We start from the raw sequence: 16,587 nt of genomic DNA, 5'->3' as shown, positions 1-16,587 counted from the left end.
AGCTGTTCGATCGCCTTAAAGGGGCCACGGTCTTTACCAAACTCGACCTGAGGGCGGCATATAACCTGGTAAGGATCAAGGCGGGCGATGAGTGGAAGACCGCGTTTAACACCAGGACCGGTCATTATGAATCCTTGGTTATGCCCTTTGGGTTGTGCAATGCGCCCGCAGTCTTTCAGGAATTCATCAACGATGTTTTCCGTGACCTGTTGCAGCAGTGTGTGGTGGTCTATTTGGATGACATCTTGGTATATTCTGAATCCATGGAGGCCCACATTCTGGATGTCAGACGAGTGTTGCAACGGTTACGAGAGAACAAGCTGTTCGGTAAGCTTGAGAAATGCGAATTTCACCGATCCCAGGTAACCTTCTTAGGTTACATCATTTCCGCTGAGGGGTTCTCCATGAATCCTGAGAAGGTTTCGGCTGTCTTACAGTGGCCCCAGCCCAGTGGTCTTCGTTCCCTGCAGCGCTTTTTGGGCTTCGCCAATTATTATCGGAAGTTCATCAGGGACTTTTCCATGCTGGCCAAGCCTCTCACGGATCTGACCAGGAAGGGCAGTAATTCCCAGGTCTGGCCGCTCGAGGCCATCCGAGCTTTTGAGGCCCTAAAGTCCGCTTTTGTGTCGGCTCCGATTCTGTCGCATCCCAACCCTGGGTTGCCCTTTGTCCTCGAGGTGGACGCGTCTGAGACGGGAGTAGGCGCCCTTCTGTCTCAGCGTAGAACACCAGAGGGTCCTCTGCTTCCTTGTGGGTTTTACTCCCGGAAACTGTCTTCCGCGGAGTGCAACTATCAGATTGGTGACAGGGAGTTATTGGCCATCGTGCAGGCCCTTAAAGAATGGAGGCACTTGCTCGAGGGTTCGGTGGTTCCGGTTCTCATCCTGACGGACCATAAGAATCTGACCTACCTTTCTGAGGCCAAGAGATTGACACCAGGTCAGGCCAGATGGGCTCTGTTCTTGTCACGTTTTAATTACGTGGTCTCCTACCTACCCGGTTCCAAGAACATCAGGGCGGATGCCCTATCACGGCAGTACTCCGAGCTGTCCAGGGAGGAGTCGATTCCGACTTCGGTCATACCTCCGAATCAGATCCTGGCCGCCATTCGCACCAGCCTGACCTCTCCCCTGGGTGAGCAGATTTTGGCGGCTCAATCTGGTGCTCCCTCTGGGAGACCCAACGGCAGATGTTTTGTGCCTGAGGAGTTGCGCACTCGGTTGTTGCGAACCTACCATAACTCCAAGACCGCGGGGCATCCTGGAAAGAATCAGCTGTCCTGGGCTGTTTCACGTCTGTTCTGGTGGCCTTCCCTACGTTCCGACATCGCCGCATATGTAGCGGCATGCTCCGTTTGTGCCCAGAGTAAGTCCCCTCGGCACCTTCCGTTGGGCCTTCTGCAACCCATAGCCACCGGGGAGCGCCCATGGTCACACCTGGGGATGGATTTCATTGTGGACCTCCCTGCATCCCGAGGCCATACGGTCATTCTCATGATTGTGGATCGGTTTTCCAAAATGTGCCACTGTGTTCCTCTCAAGAAGTTACCCTCTGCACAAGAGTTGGCCACGATTTTTGCCAGGGAGGTCTTCCGGTTGCACGGTTTGCCCAAGGAGATTGTGTCGGATCGGGGGAGTCAGTTTGTGTCCAGGTTCTGGCGCGCCTTTTGCTCCCAGTTGGGGATTCATCTCTCCTTCTCCTCGGCCTACCACCCTCAGTCCAATGGGGCCGCAGAACGATCCAATCAGGCCTTGGAGCAATTCCTTCGTTGCTATGTCTCCGATCACCAAGACAATTGGGTTGACCTTCTGCCTTGGGCTGAGTTTGCCAGGAACACGGCGGTGAACTCTTCCTCTGGGACGTCTCCCTTCATGGCCAATTATGGGTTCCAACCTGCCGTGTTACCGGAGGTATTCTCTCCCCAGGATATTCCGGCTGTGGAGGATCACCTTTCCGTCCTACGTGCTTCTTGGGTACAGATCCAGAAGTCCCTTGAGGCCTCTGCGCAGCGCCAGAGACTCCAGGCTGATCGCAGACGAGCGCCTGCTCCTTCCTACCAGGTCGGAGACCGTGTATGGTTGTCCACCCGCAACCTCAACCTTCGAGTGCCCACTCCCAAGCTGGCGCCTCGCTTTCTTGGTCCCTTCCGAGTGCTTCGCAGGGTAAACCCGGTAGCCTATGCCCTTGCGCTTCCTCCTGGCATGCGGATCTCTAACGTGTTTCATGTCTCCCTGTTGAAGCCACTGGTGTGTAATCGTTTCACTTCCTCGGTTCCTCGGCCTCGTCCGGTCCGAGTTGGCAATCGTGAGGAGTATGAGGTGAGCAATATCCTGGACTCACGCCTGGTCCGCGGTCGGGTGCAGTTTTTGGTTCATTGGCGTGGTTATGGTCCAGAGGAGCGTTCCTGGGTTCCCTCCGCAGATGTCCATGCTCCTGCCTTGCTCCGAGCCTTCCACGCACGCTTCCCTCAGAAACCGTTTTTTGCTCCGCGGAGGAGGGGCCCTTGAGGGGGAGGTACTGTCATGGTCTTACCTTCTTGCTGTTCTCCTTCGTTTGACATGTGCTGGCGGCCATCTTGGTTTCTGGGTTTCTTGTAGCCTTCCACCCTGCGGCTCCTCCTTCCCACTGGGAGGAGCTGGATGCCTAGCTCATATTTATAGGAGGTCTGTGGCTTCAGTTCCTTGCTTGGTCCTCCTGTGTTCACATGCTTCTAAGACTGCTGCTGCTTCTGGTTCCTGATCCTGGCTTCGTCTGACTACCCTGCTGGTTCCTGATCCTGGCTTCGTCTGACTACCCTGCTGGTTCCTGATCCTGGCTTCGTCTGACTACCCTGCTGGTTCCTGATCCTGGCTTCGTCTGACTACCCTGCTGGTTCCTGATCCTGGCTTCGCCTGACTACCCTTCTGGTTCCTGATCTCTGGCCTCTCAAAGACTCTGCTTCGGTTTCACCATTCGTTTGGACTTTTGCTTTACAGCTTTATTTTCAATAAAGCCTTCTTATTTTCACTTATCTCTTGTTGTACGTCTGGTTCATGGTTCCGTGACAGTCTTGTGAGGATCGGAGATTGCGTGTGGGGATGTATCGGGAAAGTAGCTCGGAGATGTAGGGAGGGGACAGGTTGTGGACGGCCTTGTATGCATTTGTTAGTATTTTGAACTGAATTTGCTGGGCATTGCGGAGCCAGTGAAGGGATTGGTAGAGGAGTAACAGGGTGAGAGGTGGATTAGTCGGGCAGCAGAGTTGAGGATAGATTGGAGGGGTGCGAGAGTGCTAGATGGAAGGCCACAGAGGAAAGTGTTGCAGTAGTCTAGGCGGGAGATGATGAGGGCATGTACAAGCATTTTCGCAGATTCAAAGTTAAGGAAAGCACGGATGCGGGAGATGTTTGTGAGTTGGAGGTCACTCCAAGGCAACGGACTTGGTTGACCGGGGAGAGTGTGCAGCCATTGATCGTGATAGATAGGTCTTGTAACGGATCTCCTAGCACCCAGACCGGGTACCTCCGTTGATAAATGCTCCCAGTGCCTCCCGAGGACTCCAAGCACTCCGCTCGACACCGATACCACCACAGGAACCAGGAACAGCTCTTACAAGAGCTAGGAGTAATAGCCAGGGGAGTATACAAGTATAGCAATCCCCACACACATGAGACGAGGCTCTATGTTGAGTGTAAGACAGGAACTCTTTATTGAGGGCTACCCGTCCGTATTTATGCAGGTCCCCATCTGGTGTACACGCCCCTAGGGGACCAGAAGGAAGACTGTGACACAGGACAGATACGTAGCACTCAGGATACACAGACACAACACATCCCCACAATGCATCATGGTTTCCTCCTCTCTGCCCTGGAGACACCCGAGGAGTAATTCAATTATCTCTCAGAACAAAGGGAAATCACCAATACACATGTGGATACAACAGGACAGGAATCACCACCCAAACACACAATGTCACACCCCCACAGCAAACACAGACATTTAACATATTCACAGATAGCTCAAGTCTAAGTGCATATTATTAGGTGAATGGCACTTAGACAACATGAATACAATAAAATGAGCTAACTGGGTACCCTCACATAACATACAATACAATTACACAGACAGATGGTTCTGTCACACACCTCAAAACCCCACATGTCCCCATATGGCTTGGATCTGAGCGCTCGGATGCCACAAACACAGTCAAATCGCCATGGGGTTTAAGTTTTGCATGGGCTGATGAGAGGGCCCATAATCCTGGGGCAAGAGGCTGGCAACCAGGCCCCTCCAAAACCCAGTGGCGAGGTTATTTTCGCCACAGGTCTGTTTGGGGGGTTTAGCAAAATGGGGTAAAGATGATGAATTGTGTTTTGTCCATGTTAAGTTTTAGAAAGCGAGATATCTATATACAGTCTACACCTATATACAGCCTATATACAGCCTACAACTATATACTGCCTATACCTATATATAGCCTATATCTATATACAGCCTATATCTATATATAGCCTACAACTATATACAGCCTATACCTATATACAGCCTATATCTATATACAGTCTACACCTATATACAGTCTATACAGCCTATATACAGCCTATACTTATATACTGCCTACATCTATATATAGCCAACACCTATATACAGTCTATACAGCCTATATACAGCCTACAAATATAGATTGCCTATACCTATATACCACCTACGCCTATATACAGCCTTTACCTATATACAGTATACACCATGTAGACTGTACATAGGTGTAGGCTGTACATAGGTATAGGCTGTATATAGGTATAGACTGTACATAGGTATAGACCCTATATAGATATAGACTGTATATAGGTGTAGACTGTATATAGGTATAGGCTATGTATATGTATAGACACTATATAGGTGTAGACTGTATGTAGGTATAGGCTGTATATAGGTATAGACCTTATATAGGTGTAGACTGTATATAGGTGTAGACTGTATGTATAGATGCTATATAGGTGTAGGCTGTATATAGGTATAGGCTGTATATATAGGTAAAGAGTGTAGATATATACACAGGAATAGGCTGTATATAGGTATAGACTGTGTATAGGTATAGGCTGTATATAGGTATATAGACTGTATATAGGTCTATCTATCTATCTATCTATCTATCTATCTATCTATCTATCTATCCCACAGGGGTTATATTGTCCGGCATGGTGTAACCTCCATACATTTGCTGTACAGTATACATTATAATCCCTGTACCATGCCGTACAATATACATTATAATCCTTGGACCATACTATATAATATACATTATAATCCATACACCATGCTGTTCAATATACAGTGCAACACCTACACTGTGGGGTTATGTTGTATATTGTGCGGCATGGTGCAGGAATTATAATGTATATTGTACAGCATGCTGTATGGATTCTACTGTATATTTTACTGTATGGTGTATGGATTATAATGTATATTGTACAGCATGGTGCAGAGATTATAATGTATACTGTACAGCATGGTGCAGAGATTATAATATATACTGTACAGCAGTGCAGGTATTATAATGTACATTATATGGCATGGTGCAGGGATTATGCTGTATACTGTACAGCATGGCGTAGGGATTATAATATATACTGTACAGCAGTGCAGGTATTATAATGTACATTATATGGCATGGTGCAGGGATTATGCTGTATACTGTACAGCATGGCGTAGGGATTATAATGTATACTGTACAGCAGTGCAGCGATTGTAATGTACATTATACGGCATGGCGCAGGGATTATACTGTATTGTACAGCATGGTGTAGGGATTATAATGTCTTCTGTACAGCATGGTGCAGGGATTATAATGTATATTATACATCATGGTGTAGGGGTTATACTGTATATTGTGTGGCATGATGTATGAACTATACTATATATTGTACGGCATGGTGCAGGGATTATAATGTATTCTGTACAGCATGGTGTAGGGATTATACTGTATATTACACAGCATGGTGCAGGGATTATAATGTATTCTGTACAGCATGGTGTAGGGATTATACTGTATATTACACAGCATGGTGCAGGGATTATATTGTATTGTACGGGATGGTGCAGGGGTTACACTGTATGCTCTTTGATGTGACAATTATCTTCGGTTTTCCTATCGCCCACCCAGGGGCGTACATAGAAATCACTGGGCCCCATAGCAAAAATCTGAATTGGGCCCCTTAACCCCGCCCACTACCCACCATGGCCCCTCTCCCCTGACCTGGCTCCTCCCATGCCACACCCCCATTAAATAAATTTATACATGACCTAGGGATAAACATTTTTATTTTATTATTAACTAACTTTGTTGCAGTAACGTATAAAATGTGCATGCATTTTCCAATAAGGATTTGTTCTGTTTGTTTGCGTTTTGATAGTGAAAAAAAAAAAAAATTGAAAAAAAAAAAATCAGTTTTACTTTTTTTGTCACCATATTTGGACCCCTATAACTTTTTTGTAATTATGTATACGGAACTATATGGGGGCTCAAATTTTGCGGGGCGATCTGAACTTTCCATTGATACCATTCTGGGGTGTTTATGACTTTTTGATCACTTTATTTAAATTTATTGTGGAAAAGGAAGCGACCAAAAACGGCTAATCCGCCTTTTGGACTCTTTTTTTCTGTTTGCCATATGGGGAATATTTTTTTATATTTTCATACAATGGGCGTGTCACTTGCCAGGCTTGCCAGAGTGGGCACAGGACAGTGGACACAGGGCGCAATATGTATGCCACACAACTGAGCGAGTGCAGGGCAGGAGCGCATACACATCATTCCTCCTGCCTCTGTCCACTGTGCTAAAGCCGGACGTAAGCCATCCCCCACATCTTAACCCCTTTGCTACCTGCGCCATTTTGTCATCACTCTTACCCCAAACCCCTTTTACTCCTTGCTGCTGATGCTGAGTGTGCACATATGTTTGTGTGTGTGTTTTTGGGGATTTTGGCTGGTTGGTGAAATATCATTTGGTGGCTATGTGCACACTCAGCATTAGCAGCAAGGAGTTAATATCCATCCAACCCCACCTAATGCCCTCCAAAATGCCCAGGAAGGGGGGGGGGGTGTTAGGAAAGAGTAGGTGTAGGAGGAAAGCACATTGTCCTCTATGAGCCCCCCCCCCCCCCCCAACCCCTAATGCCCCCCAAAAATCTCAGGACAGTCACAGTGTGCTTTCTTCCTTCTCCCCCATGGGCATTTTGGGGCTCATAGAGGACAACAGGACTCACTGGAGTGGGATTGAAGCATGTCCCACCCTGTCCTGGCTGTCCCCCTCCCCACCCCTCCTCTCTCTTGCTGCCTGGCCTGCCGCTGTGTCAGTGTCTGACAATCTGAGTATCCAGATGGATCTGACATCTATTAGTGAGTGACATAACATACGGTACTAGTCTCTGCTGACTGAGTGCTGACTGAGTCTGCTCTGACTCTCTCTCAGTCTCACTCGTCTCAGGCAGCCAGGGGCAGGCCAGGCACTGCAGGCAGTGACACGGCAGGAGTCAGGATGAATGGTTCTGACTTACTTCAGGCCAGGGAAACACAGGTGCTTCTGTTCTAACTTCTTCGTCTCCTCAGCTCAGGCACACTGGCGACGGCCGACGTCTTCGAACCAATTCTCCCGCCTCCCTTGCGCCACTGCACTGGCCAATCAGCAGCTGCCTCAACAGAGTTGCCTTGTGCTGATTGGCCAGCGACTCGTGCACTACATGCAGGCTGGCTTGATCCTGATTCCACGTCAGCAGACTGTCAGGATCAGGTCAGGAGGTCAGGATCAGGTCAGGGGGGGGGGGGGGGGGGGGGGGGGGAAGGGGGGGCAAAGAAGAGTTGCGGCTGAAGATTCCTGAAGAAAAGCAGCCGCATAGCCGGCCCGCATGTCATGAGTGGGCAGGGCCAAATAGTGTGGGCGGGGCCTTCTCTGCGCTCCGGGCCCCCCATTGCCGCGGGCCCCATAGCAATGGCGTGGTCTGCCTCTATGGGCGGTACGCCACTGCGCCCACCTTTGATGGCGCTGTGCCCAGCTCTGAGCTGACCCCGCTTAGCAGCTGCCAAGGTTTAGAGGGAACACTGTTCCTAATGTATTGTGATTGTCCATATTGCTTCCTTTGCTGGCTGGATTCATTTTTCCATCACATTATACACTCCTCATTTCCTGGGGTTACGACCACCCTGCAATCCAGCAGCGGTGGTCGTGCTTGCGTGCTATATGTCCTGGCTACCAGAGAGGCCACAGCCTTTTCCTATAGTGTGCAAGCACGTCCACTGCTGCTGGATTCCAGGGTGGTCTTAACCATGGAAACAAGCAGTGTATAATGTGATGGAAAAATGAATCAAGCCAGCAAAGGAAGCAATATGGAAAATCACAAAACATGATTAAGTGCCTTGTATTAACGTTCTTTACATGATAAATGCCATTTTCTGAAGTGAGAGACAACCCCTTTAACAAAAGACCCCTGGGCTGTCTTGTGATGATGCCAATAACACTAAAGGTATGGAGTAGACTTATAAAAACTGTCTAAAGAGAACCTGTCTGTGTCGCCCATAGCAGCCAATCAGAGCGCAGCTTTCATTTCTCAAGAGCAAAATATGAAATGAAAGCTGAACTGTGATTGGTTGCTATGGGAAACAAAGACAGTTTTAGAAAAGATATGGCACAGACACTTAGGGTTATTTGCTCCTTTTACCCAAACAGCACACATTTTTGTCTTATTTTGACTAATAGTACAGCAGAACCGGCCCCAATATTATCCTGCTGGCTCATAAGGCGGGATATTTGGATACAGTTATCCAATTTAGGGGCTTGTCCGGGATTTGAAGAAAAAGATCTGCAATGAGCAGGACCGTGGTACGGTTACACGGACGCCAAAATATGCAATGGGTCCGGATATGGGTATAATAGTCTATGTTTTTTGTTTGTGACTCCGATTGCAGCGTGCGCAGGGTACAGTCTCAGGGCCCTTTAAGGTGTTGCAACTCACGTACCAGGTGAGGAATTCCAGAGTGGTATAATGCCTCTGTGTGGTAGTAGGTATTGTGTCAACGGTTTCTCCTACCTTGGTACGGCTGGACTCCTGGATCCTGGCTCACTTGCAATAAATGAGTGTGTTGCTAGTAGGAGTAGTTGAGGGTTTTCGTAGCAATGAATGAGATCCAGACTTGTAATAAACTTCAACTTGTCTTTACTGGAGGCAGCATTAATCCATATGAGGTACAGCAATAGTCTTTGGGTCCCAGCAGGTATTGGCAATGTATGGCAGGGATCAATATCTCTTCTGCTTCTATCATGTGCCTGGAGAATATGTCCGGAATCTGTCTTCTGCTGTGTCTATCTTCTGCTCTGTCTATCTTCTGCTTGGTTATGGGACTGACTAGCTGAGGAGGAATTTGGCTTCTCCTGGTCTCTGGATGTTACTCACAGTTATGCTCACAGGGAATGGTTCGTCCTGGAGATCTGGAGGTGGCTGCTTGCTTGTCGCCAGTTGAGGCTGCAGGCTCCGACTGGGAATGGTGATCTTTGGTCTCAGCTGAGACTCGATCCTGGGTTGGGATCCCTAGAACTGGGAGCTCCTACCAGCACAGCCTTCCCCTAGCCGGGGTGGCTGGCACACTAACTGTAACTTCCTTTCCTCTCCATGAGGCAAGATGTGGGAACATTCCACACCTCCTCAAAGAGGGGGGAGCTAAACTGGAATGTACTATTCCAGTCTAGATATGCTGAACTGACCTAAGACCTTGCTAAACATTGCTGCCACCTGCTGGTGTACATGGAAATTACAGCAAAGTACATTCAAACAAGGCTTTCAATGCACATTTGTGAGGAATATCATGTAAAATCACATTAGATGACAAGGCACATGTTACCAACAAATAATAGCGGGGAAAAAGAGTTTAGTAACATAACTCTGGGATGTTACAGATCTACTTTCGTTTCCAGAAAAAGCGTTGTTCATGTATATGTGGTAAATCAGCGCTTGGTGCAATGTATATGTGCTAATATGTTACGCGGCTCATGTATATCGGCACCTGCTCCGCGTTTCATCCACAATGGCTGAATAGGACAATCTGTAATAGCTTCTCCTTTTGCTGCTGGGTTATTTTTGCTTGTATGAATATGCTGAGCAATGAAGTCCTTGGTGAAATATGCTGAAATCCCTCAATCTGAATGCATTTTCTCCCACTATTAAAAAGTAATCACTGCATTGTTTGGATTACGGCAGTGAATGAGCTGTGGAAGCCGCAGTGTCAGCCGATATGGAGGTTTCAATCTTCATTGTTTACTTGATGATTCTACATGAAGGGATTTATTTTGGCGTCCTGAGACGTCCTTCACGAGGCACCTGGTACATTCATGGGATTTCTGGGCTATAATCTAGGGAAGGATCTTCATATGGTTTTCATCGGTTGCAGTACTGTATGCTACATTCATGTGACACTGTCCCTTTTTCATGGCCATTTTTTAACCATTTTTGCATCCATTTTCTGGCCGTTTAATGTGACCATTAAAAATTGATGATTTTATATTTTTTTATTTAAATCCCAACCCCTGGAGTATAGATAATGTCCCCCAGAGTAACACCCAACATTAATAATGTACCCTATAGTTGTTCCAGCATTAATAATGTCTCAAAGAGTGGCCCCAGCAGTAATAATGTCCCCCAGAGTGGCTCCCTGCATTGATTATGTCACTCAGAATGGCCCCCAGCATTAATAAAGTCTACCAGAGTGACCCCCAACAGAAATAATGTTCCCCATAGTGGCCCCCAGCATTAATAATATCCCCCAGAGTAGCCCTCAGCATTAATAACACCCCCCATAGTGGCCCCCGGCAGTAATAACATCCACAGAGTGACCTCCAGCAGTAATAATGTCCCCCAGAGTGGCCCCCAGCATTAATAATGTCCCCCAGAGTGGCCCCCAGCAGTAGTAATGTCTCCCAGAGTGGTCTCCAGTATTAATAATGTCTACAAGAGTGGCCCCCAGCAGTAAGTATGTCCCCTAGAGCAGTGTTTCCCAACCAGTGTGCCTCCAGCTGTTGCAAAACTACAACTCTCAGCATGCCCGGACAGCCTTTGGCTGTGCGGGCATGCTGGGAGTTGTAGTTTTGCAACAGCTGGAGGCACACTGGTTGGGAAACACTGCCCTAGAGTGTCCCTCAGCATTAATGAAGTCCCTAAGAGTGGCCCCCAGCAGTAATAATGTCATCCAGAGTGATCGCCAGCAATAATAATGTCGCCCAGAGTGGCCCCCAAGTAGTAAAAATGTCTCTGAGTGGCCCCCAGGATTAATTATGTCCCCAGAGTGACCCTCAGCATTAATATTGCCCCCATAGTGGCCCCTAGCAGTAATAACATCCGTAGAGTGGCCCCAGCAGTAATAATGTCCTCCATAGTGGCCCCCAACATTAATAATGTCCCCCAGATTGTCCCCAAGCAGTAATGTCCCCCATAGTGTCCCTCAGCATTAATAAAGTTCCCCAGACATGTCCTATTTTTTGATGGCCGCTTCACTTGGTTCTAAAAACGTTCGTCATGTGAATGTAGCCTTAATAAGAGTGTTTAAAGTGGTTCTCTAGGACTGTAATATTGATATCAGATTGGTGGGGGTCCAACTCATAGCCCCCCTACCAGTCACCCATCTGAACAGGCTGCTGCATTCAGCAATAGCCACCGAAACAGCACAGCTCTGTACACCGGGTACTGGCTGTTAATGGTACTGCAGCCCTGTTCCCTTTTAAAGAGACATTTCCATAAAAAAAACAGCAACATGTTAACAGCTTATATATGAATATTTTATGTAATTTATTTATTTATTTAATAAGAAATGAGTGAATGGCTTTCTGGATTGAATCACTCCATTCTACTTCCTGTTCTGGCTCTTTAACTTCCCCTTTGTTTGGACTTTTAGCAGAGCAGACAGCCTCACTTAACTCTCTCAGTCAGACCATCAGTGAGACCAGAGGGAGCCCCTTGTAGTGTCTCAATTAGAACATCACACATTACACTATCAATGCAGTCCTTGTTGGTGGGTATCTTTATCTGGGCCTATGAGGAGAACAATAGAGCTGTGCTACTGCTATCCTAATCCTATACCTACTAGTTTCATGAGGACTACCCTTCACATAACCTCTTTCCCTTATAGCAACAGTAAACCGGCAATGGATTACTTATCTATATAAGAGTTTTCTCTCTCTGCTGACGGCTACAGAAGGACAAGATTTAGTATTTAGTTTTTAGTGCACAGCGCCGCTCCCTTGTGCTCTCTATGCTCCCGTCTTCCCTTGAATTGACAGGACTAGACACCTCGTCTAGCCCTGTGTTCTCACACCAGCGCCGAGTCGGCACAGTGACTCGGCACCTGCACAGTGGATCTGATAATTTTCGCTTTCCAAGTGCATCAGATCCACTGTGCAGGCGCTGAGACACTGTGCCAAGTCAGTGCTTGCAGAGTGAATTAGCTGCTGCTTCCCAAGCTCAAGTAGCAGCTGCTGATCCACTACGAAAGCGCCAAGTCACTCTGTTGGCTTGGTATAGGGGCAAGAACACAAGGATACACGAGATGTCTCACCTTGTCAATCAAAGGGGAGTTCAGTGCTCCTAGTGCTACAGCCAGCTGCTTGGTGCTCCAAATAGTTCATTTGCATAAATATAAAAAGGATGAAAAATCTGAAAATATAAAATAGGGGTATTCTGCTTAAATAAAGTCATCCCCTATTCACATTTCGGGGGGGCTCTACGGGGTTGGGGCCGCTGCTCTTGTGATCAGTAGAGGTTCCAATGGTAAGACTCCCACCGATCTAATAGTTTCCCCCTATCCTTTGGATAGGGAATAACTTTATATAACCGGAATACTCCTTTAACCTTCGAAACAAAATAAAGGTATCCTTTTAGTCAGCATTGTCAACCCTACCAGGCAATATGCCTGGCTACAAAGGGTTGATCATGATGACAGATGTGTATTCCACGCTAAATACAATGTACAGTAACTAATATAACCCACTAATAAAAATGTGATTTTATCTTTAAAGAGGAATCGTGCTGATCTCAAGGTTTTCTCTCTGCTTTAGTGGCTGTAGATCGGTTACCAAACTTCTTGTCCATACCAAACACTCCTGATGGCAAACCACTGCCCCATCACCGCTGCTCCATCCACCTGAACAGCGAGAACATGCAGCTGATTGATAAGGCCCATGACGATGCCAGCAAGGGGCGGCCGTCTGAACGGTAAAGCTGACTAATAATGTATCCTGTATCCATTTTATTCTTACGTTGAGCTTGTATACTACTCACAAAAAGTTAGGGATATTTGGCTTGTGGGTAAAATTTCTGGATGAACCTAAAATGCACTCTAACCTTTAAGGGTGAACTTAATGCGACCTTCTCTAAACTTTTGAATGCACATGTCCAACTGTTCAATATTTCAGTACTTTTTGCACAACAAGTAGCTTAATGGCAAAATTCACAACAGGTGTTTGATCCATGAATCGCCCGGTACATATCCTGGCTCAATTAGAATTGATATTTAAACAGTCCTCCTCATCATGCTGTTCACATTTTGATATCATGAGACCAAGACGACACCTAACGATTGATCAACAGTACCTCGCCATTGCGAAGCTGCAAGCAGGATGCTCTCAGACGGAAGTGGCCACTGAGCTTAAAGTGTCACAGAGTGTCATCAGCAGGTTGTATCAGAGATACAGAAAGACTGGAAGAGTAATAGTAATGTATAGAAGTGGAGGTCCTATAGCCACATCCCACACTGAAGACCGCTTTATTGTGAACAATGTCCTGCGGAATTGGATAATGAATGGCACACAATTTCAGGCACATTTAAGGGAGGTGAGAGGCACCCAAGTGTCACGTCAGACCATTCGAAACCATTTACATCAGCGTGGTCTGAGTGCTAGACGACCTGCAAGGGTACCTGACCACACCACCAGGCGCAGGCGTCATCGTCTTGCATGGGCCAGGGAGCATCTATGCTGGATGAGGGACCAGTGCGCCTCAGTGCTGTTCACTGATGAAAGTAGATTCACGCTGAGCAGAAATGATGGCCGCCTACGATGTTGGAGACATCAAGGAGAACGCTATGCATCAGCCACTGTTGTCACCATATGAGCCTTGGGTGGTGGTGGTGGTGTCACAGTGTGGGCAGGTGTGTCTAGTCAATACAGAACTGTCCTACACTTTGTGAACGGTACAGTGACATGCACATACTACTTGAATAACATCATAAATCCAGTCATTGTGCCTCTGCATGAACAACACAGGCCTAATTTAATCTTCATGGGCGACAATGTGCCAGCTCAACGAGGTCGCATCATTAGGGAACGGCTGCTGGAAACTGGGGGACCTCAAATGGAGTGGCCTGGACTTTCTTCAGACCTGAATCCCATTGAAAACCTCGTAACTATGTACCCCAGAACCTCAATGACCTGAGGGCTGACCTTCAAGAAGAGTGGGATGCCATGCCTCAGCAGACAATAAGTCGACTTATGAATAGCATGAGACGTCGTTGTCCAGGGCCGGGCCGACACAGAGGCTGGGGAGGCTCCAGCCTCAGGGCGCAGGCCAGCTCCCCAGCCTCTGGGCGGCAGGCTGGCCACTGACCACGTCGCTGCTGCTGCCGCGCCTGCCGGGCTGCCGGCCGCGCTGGAGGACGGAGGGAGTAGTGAGCACTTGGCACTGACTTACGTGCTTCCTCCCCGCTCCGCCTCCTGGCTCGGCCGCTCCGCTGCTCTGGTCTCTGCTCAGTCGCTTGCCTGACTGGCTGCGTACAGCGCGCACTTTGACCTGACGCGCTGTACGCAGGCGCACTTGGGCAGCTCAGCCTCTGTTGGTGGTGAACCTTGTCCCAGCCCTGTCGTTGTCAAGCTGTAATTGATGCAAGTTATTGAGACATTGACATTTTTTGTGGGGGTATACCCCAAACTGTTATTGGCTTCTGTTTCAATAAATTGTTTGAGATAAGGAAATTACCATTTCTGCTTCTACTTAAATGCCCGACTTTCATGATATAATATCACTGTAGCGTAAACCTTTTACGTTTTCCATAAATTTCACGCGAAAGCCAAATATCCCTAGTAGTGTATGTATAGATGAGGAACGGGCAAGGAATGACAAAGTAGATCACCAGGACTTTCCCTGACAAAGTGACTTGTAATGGAAATATATTGCCAACTCTGAGATTACTTGAAAAGCATAAGGTGGTTGTAGGAGGTTGGAGAGGAGCTGTCAGAAATGAGGGAAGAGGCAGATTTCATAATAGCCTTCTCACATTAAGCAATACTAAGATGAACATAAATATGACTTCATGGAGCAGAAAAGACAACTGTGCATCCAAAAGGGAGAGCAATAAAGAACAGGCGCACACCGTGCAAACATAGTGATATGTAAAGTGGAGGAGGAGCAGGAGCAGAGGACAGGAGTGGTTTTGCTCTCACCGTTGGTCCCTAGGGCGGTGCAATAAAAGGCGGGCACACCCTTGTGGTGGGGCTCCTGCCTGATGGTATTTGGGGTACCCGTGATGTTGAGGGTTTGTTTGAGTGCATGGCAGGGTGTGTTGAATGCAATCGCTGGCGTGTGGTGCAGGAGTCGGTAACCAGGCCAGATGCATTAGAATAAACGTCTCTCTACTGAAGTGCAAAATAGGAGTTGTAGTACATGCAACAATAGCAAAACACAGTTTCAATTGTGCACAGTGCAGATTGTATGGATTTAGGCAAGGTGGGAGTTTGGGCCCTCTTCCCTCTCTATCTGTCTCAAGTCTCCTTCTGGAGAATCTATGGCGGGCAATAGTGGCTGGAATGTCCACTGAGGGATACAGAATTTTAAAACTGGCCAGGTCGAGTCCAGGTGTAAAGGGTGCCTTAGCAGTGTCCCTCACTGCAGTAAAGTCTTAGCAGCTTTTGAAAGTAGGTTACCTTACTGACTCCAATGCTCGGTCATGCAGAGATCAGTTAGTCTCTGTAGCTTTTTGGACCTAAGAAAGGGGAGCAGAAGTCAAAGTTTTCTATCCATTCCAAACTCTCCCTATTACTGACTAGAGCTAGAGGTGGAGCCAGTCCACAGCTAACCTTCTACAAGTGCTGAGCCAGGATTCTTAACCCCAACTGTGCCACTAATACATCATTTTACTGTGTACAATACATAAAATGATGTCACATAGCATAAAGAAGTGAACAATTTGCAGATGCCCCTTTGCTCTGGGGTACTGCAAGGGGCTCAGACCTTACATAAAGGATCTTGCTGGCCAAGTGGCAAAAGCAAGGATGTGTCTTTAGTTTGGAATGACATTCTTATGGCTTTGTAAAGATGTTCATCTCTTCTCATACTATTCACAGGCCGATGATTGAGATCTGCATTCCCTCATCGCTGGACCCGACCCTCGCTCCTCCAGGATGTCATGTTATTTCAATCTTCTCACAGTATACACCATACACCCTGAGTGAAGGGCGGACGTGGAACGAAGAGGAGAGGAATAAATATGCAGATAATGGTAAATTATGTCTTATCAATTATTTTTACATAAAGAGGTTGGAAGTGGTGGTCGTAGACCTGATGGTGGTAGTACTCACA

General features: G+C 47.3%; 1 protein-coding gene across 1 annotated transcript in view; it reads left to right on the top strand.

The window, feature by feature from the left end:
* The window catches only part of PYROXD2 (pyridine nucleotide-disulphide oxidoreductase domain 2), a 113,621-nt gene that overhangs the window by 66,123 nt on the left and 30,911 nt on the right, over positions 1-16,587 (top strand). Inside the window, exons 12-13 of the mRNA XM_040437144.1 lie at positions 13,074-13,230; positions 16,353-16,507. Of these exons, the coding sequence (XP_040293078.1) occupies positions 13,074-13,230; positions 16,353-16,507 (312 nt within the window). The remainder of the gene's footprint in view (positions 1-13,073; positions 13,231-16,352; positions 16,508-16,587) is intronic.

This window comes from Bufo bufo, chromosome 6 (genome assembly GCF_905171765.1).
Source record: "Bufo bufo chromosome 6, aBufBuf1.1, whole genome shotgun sequence".
Taxonomy (NCBI): domain Eukaryota; kingdom Metazoa; phylum Chordata; class Amphibia; order Anura; family Bufonidae; genus Bufo; species Bufo bufo.
This window is presented reverse-complemented; position numbering and strand designations above follow the sequence as displayed.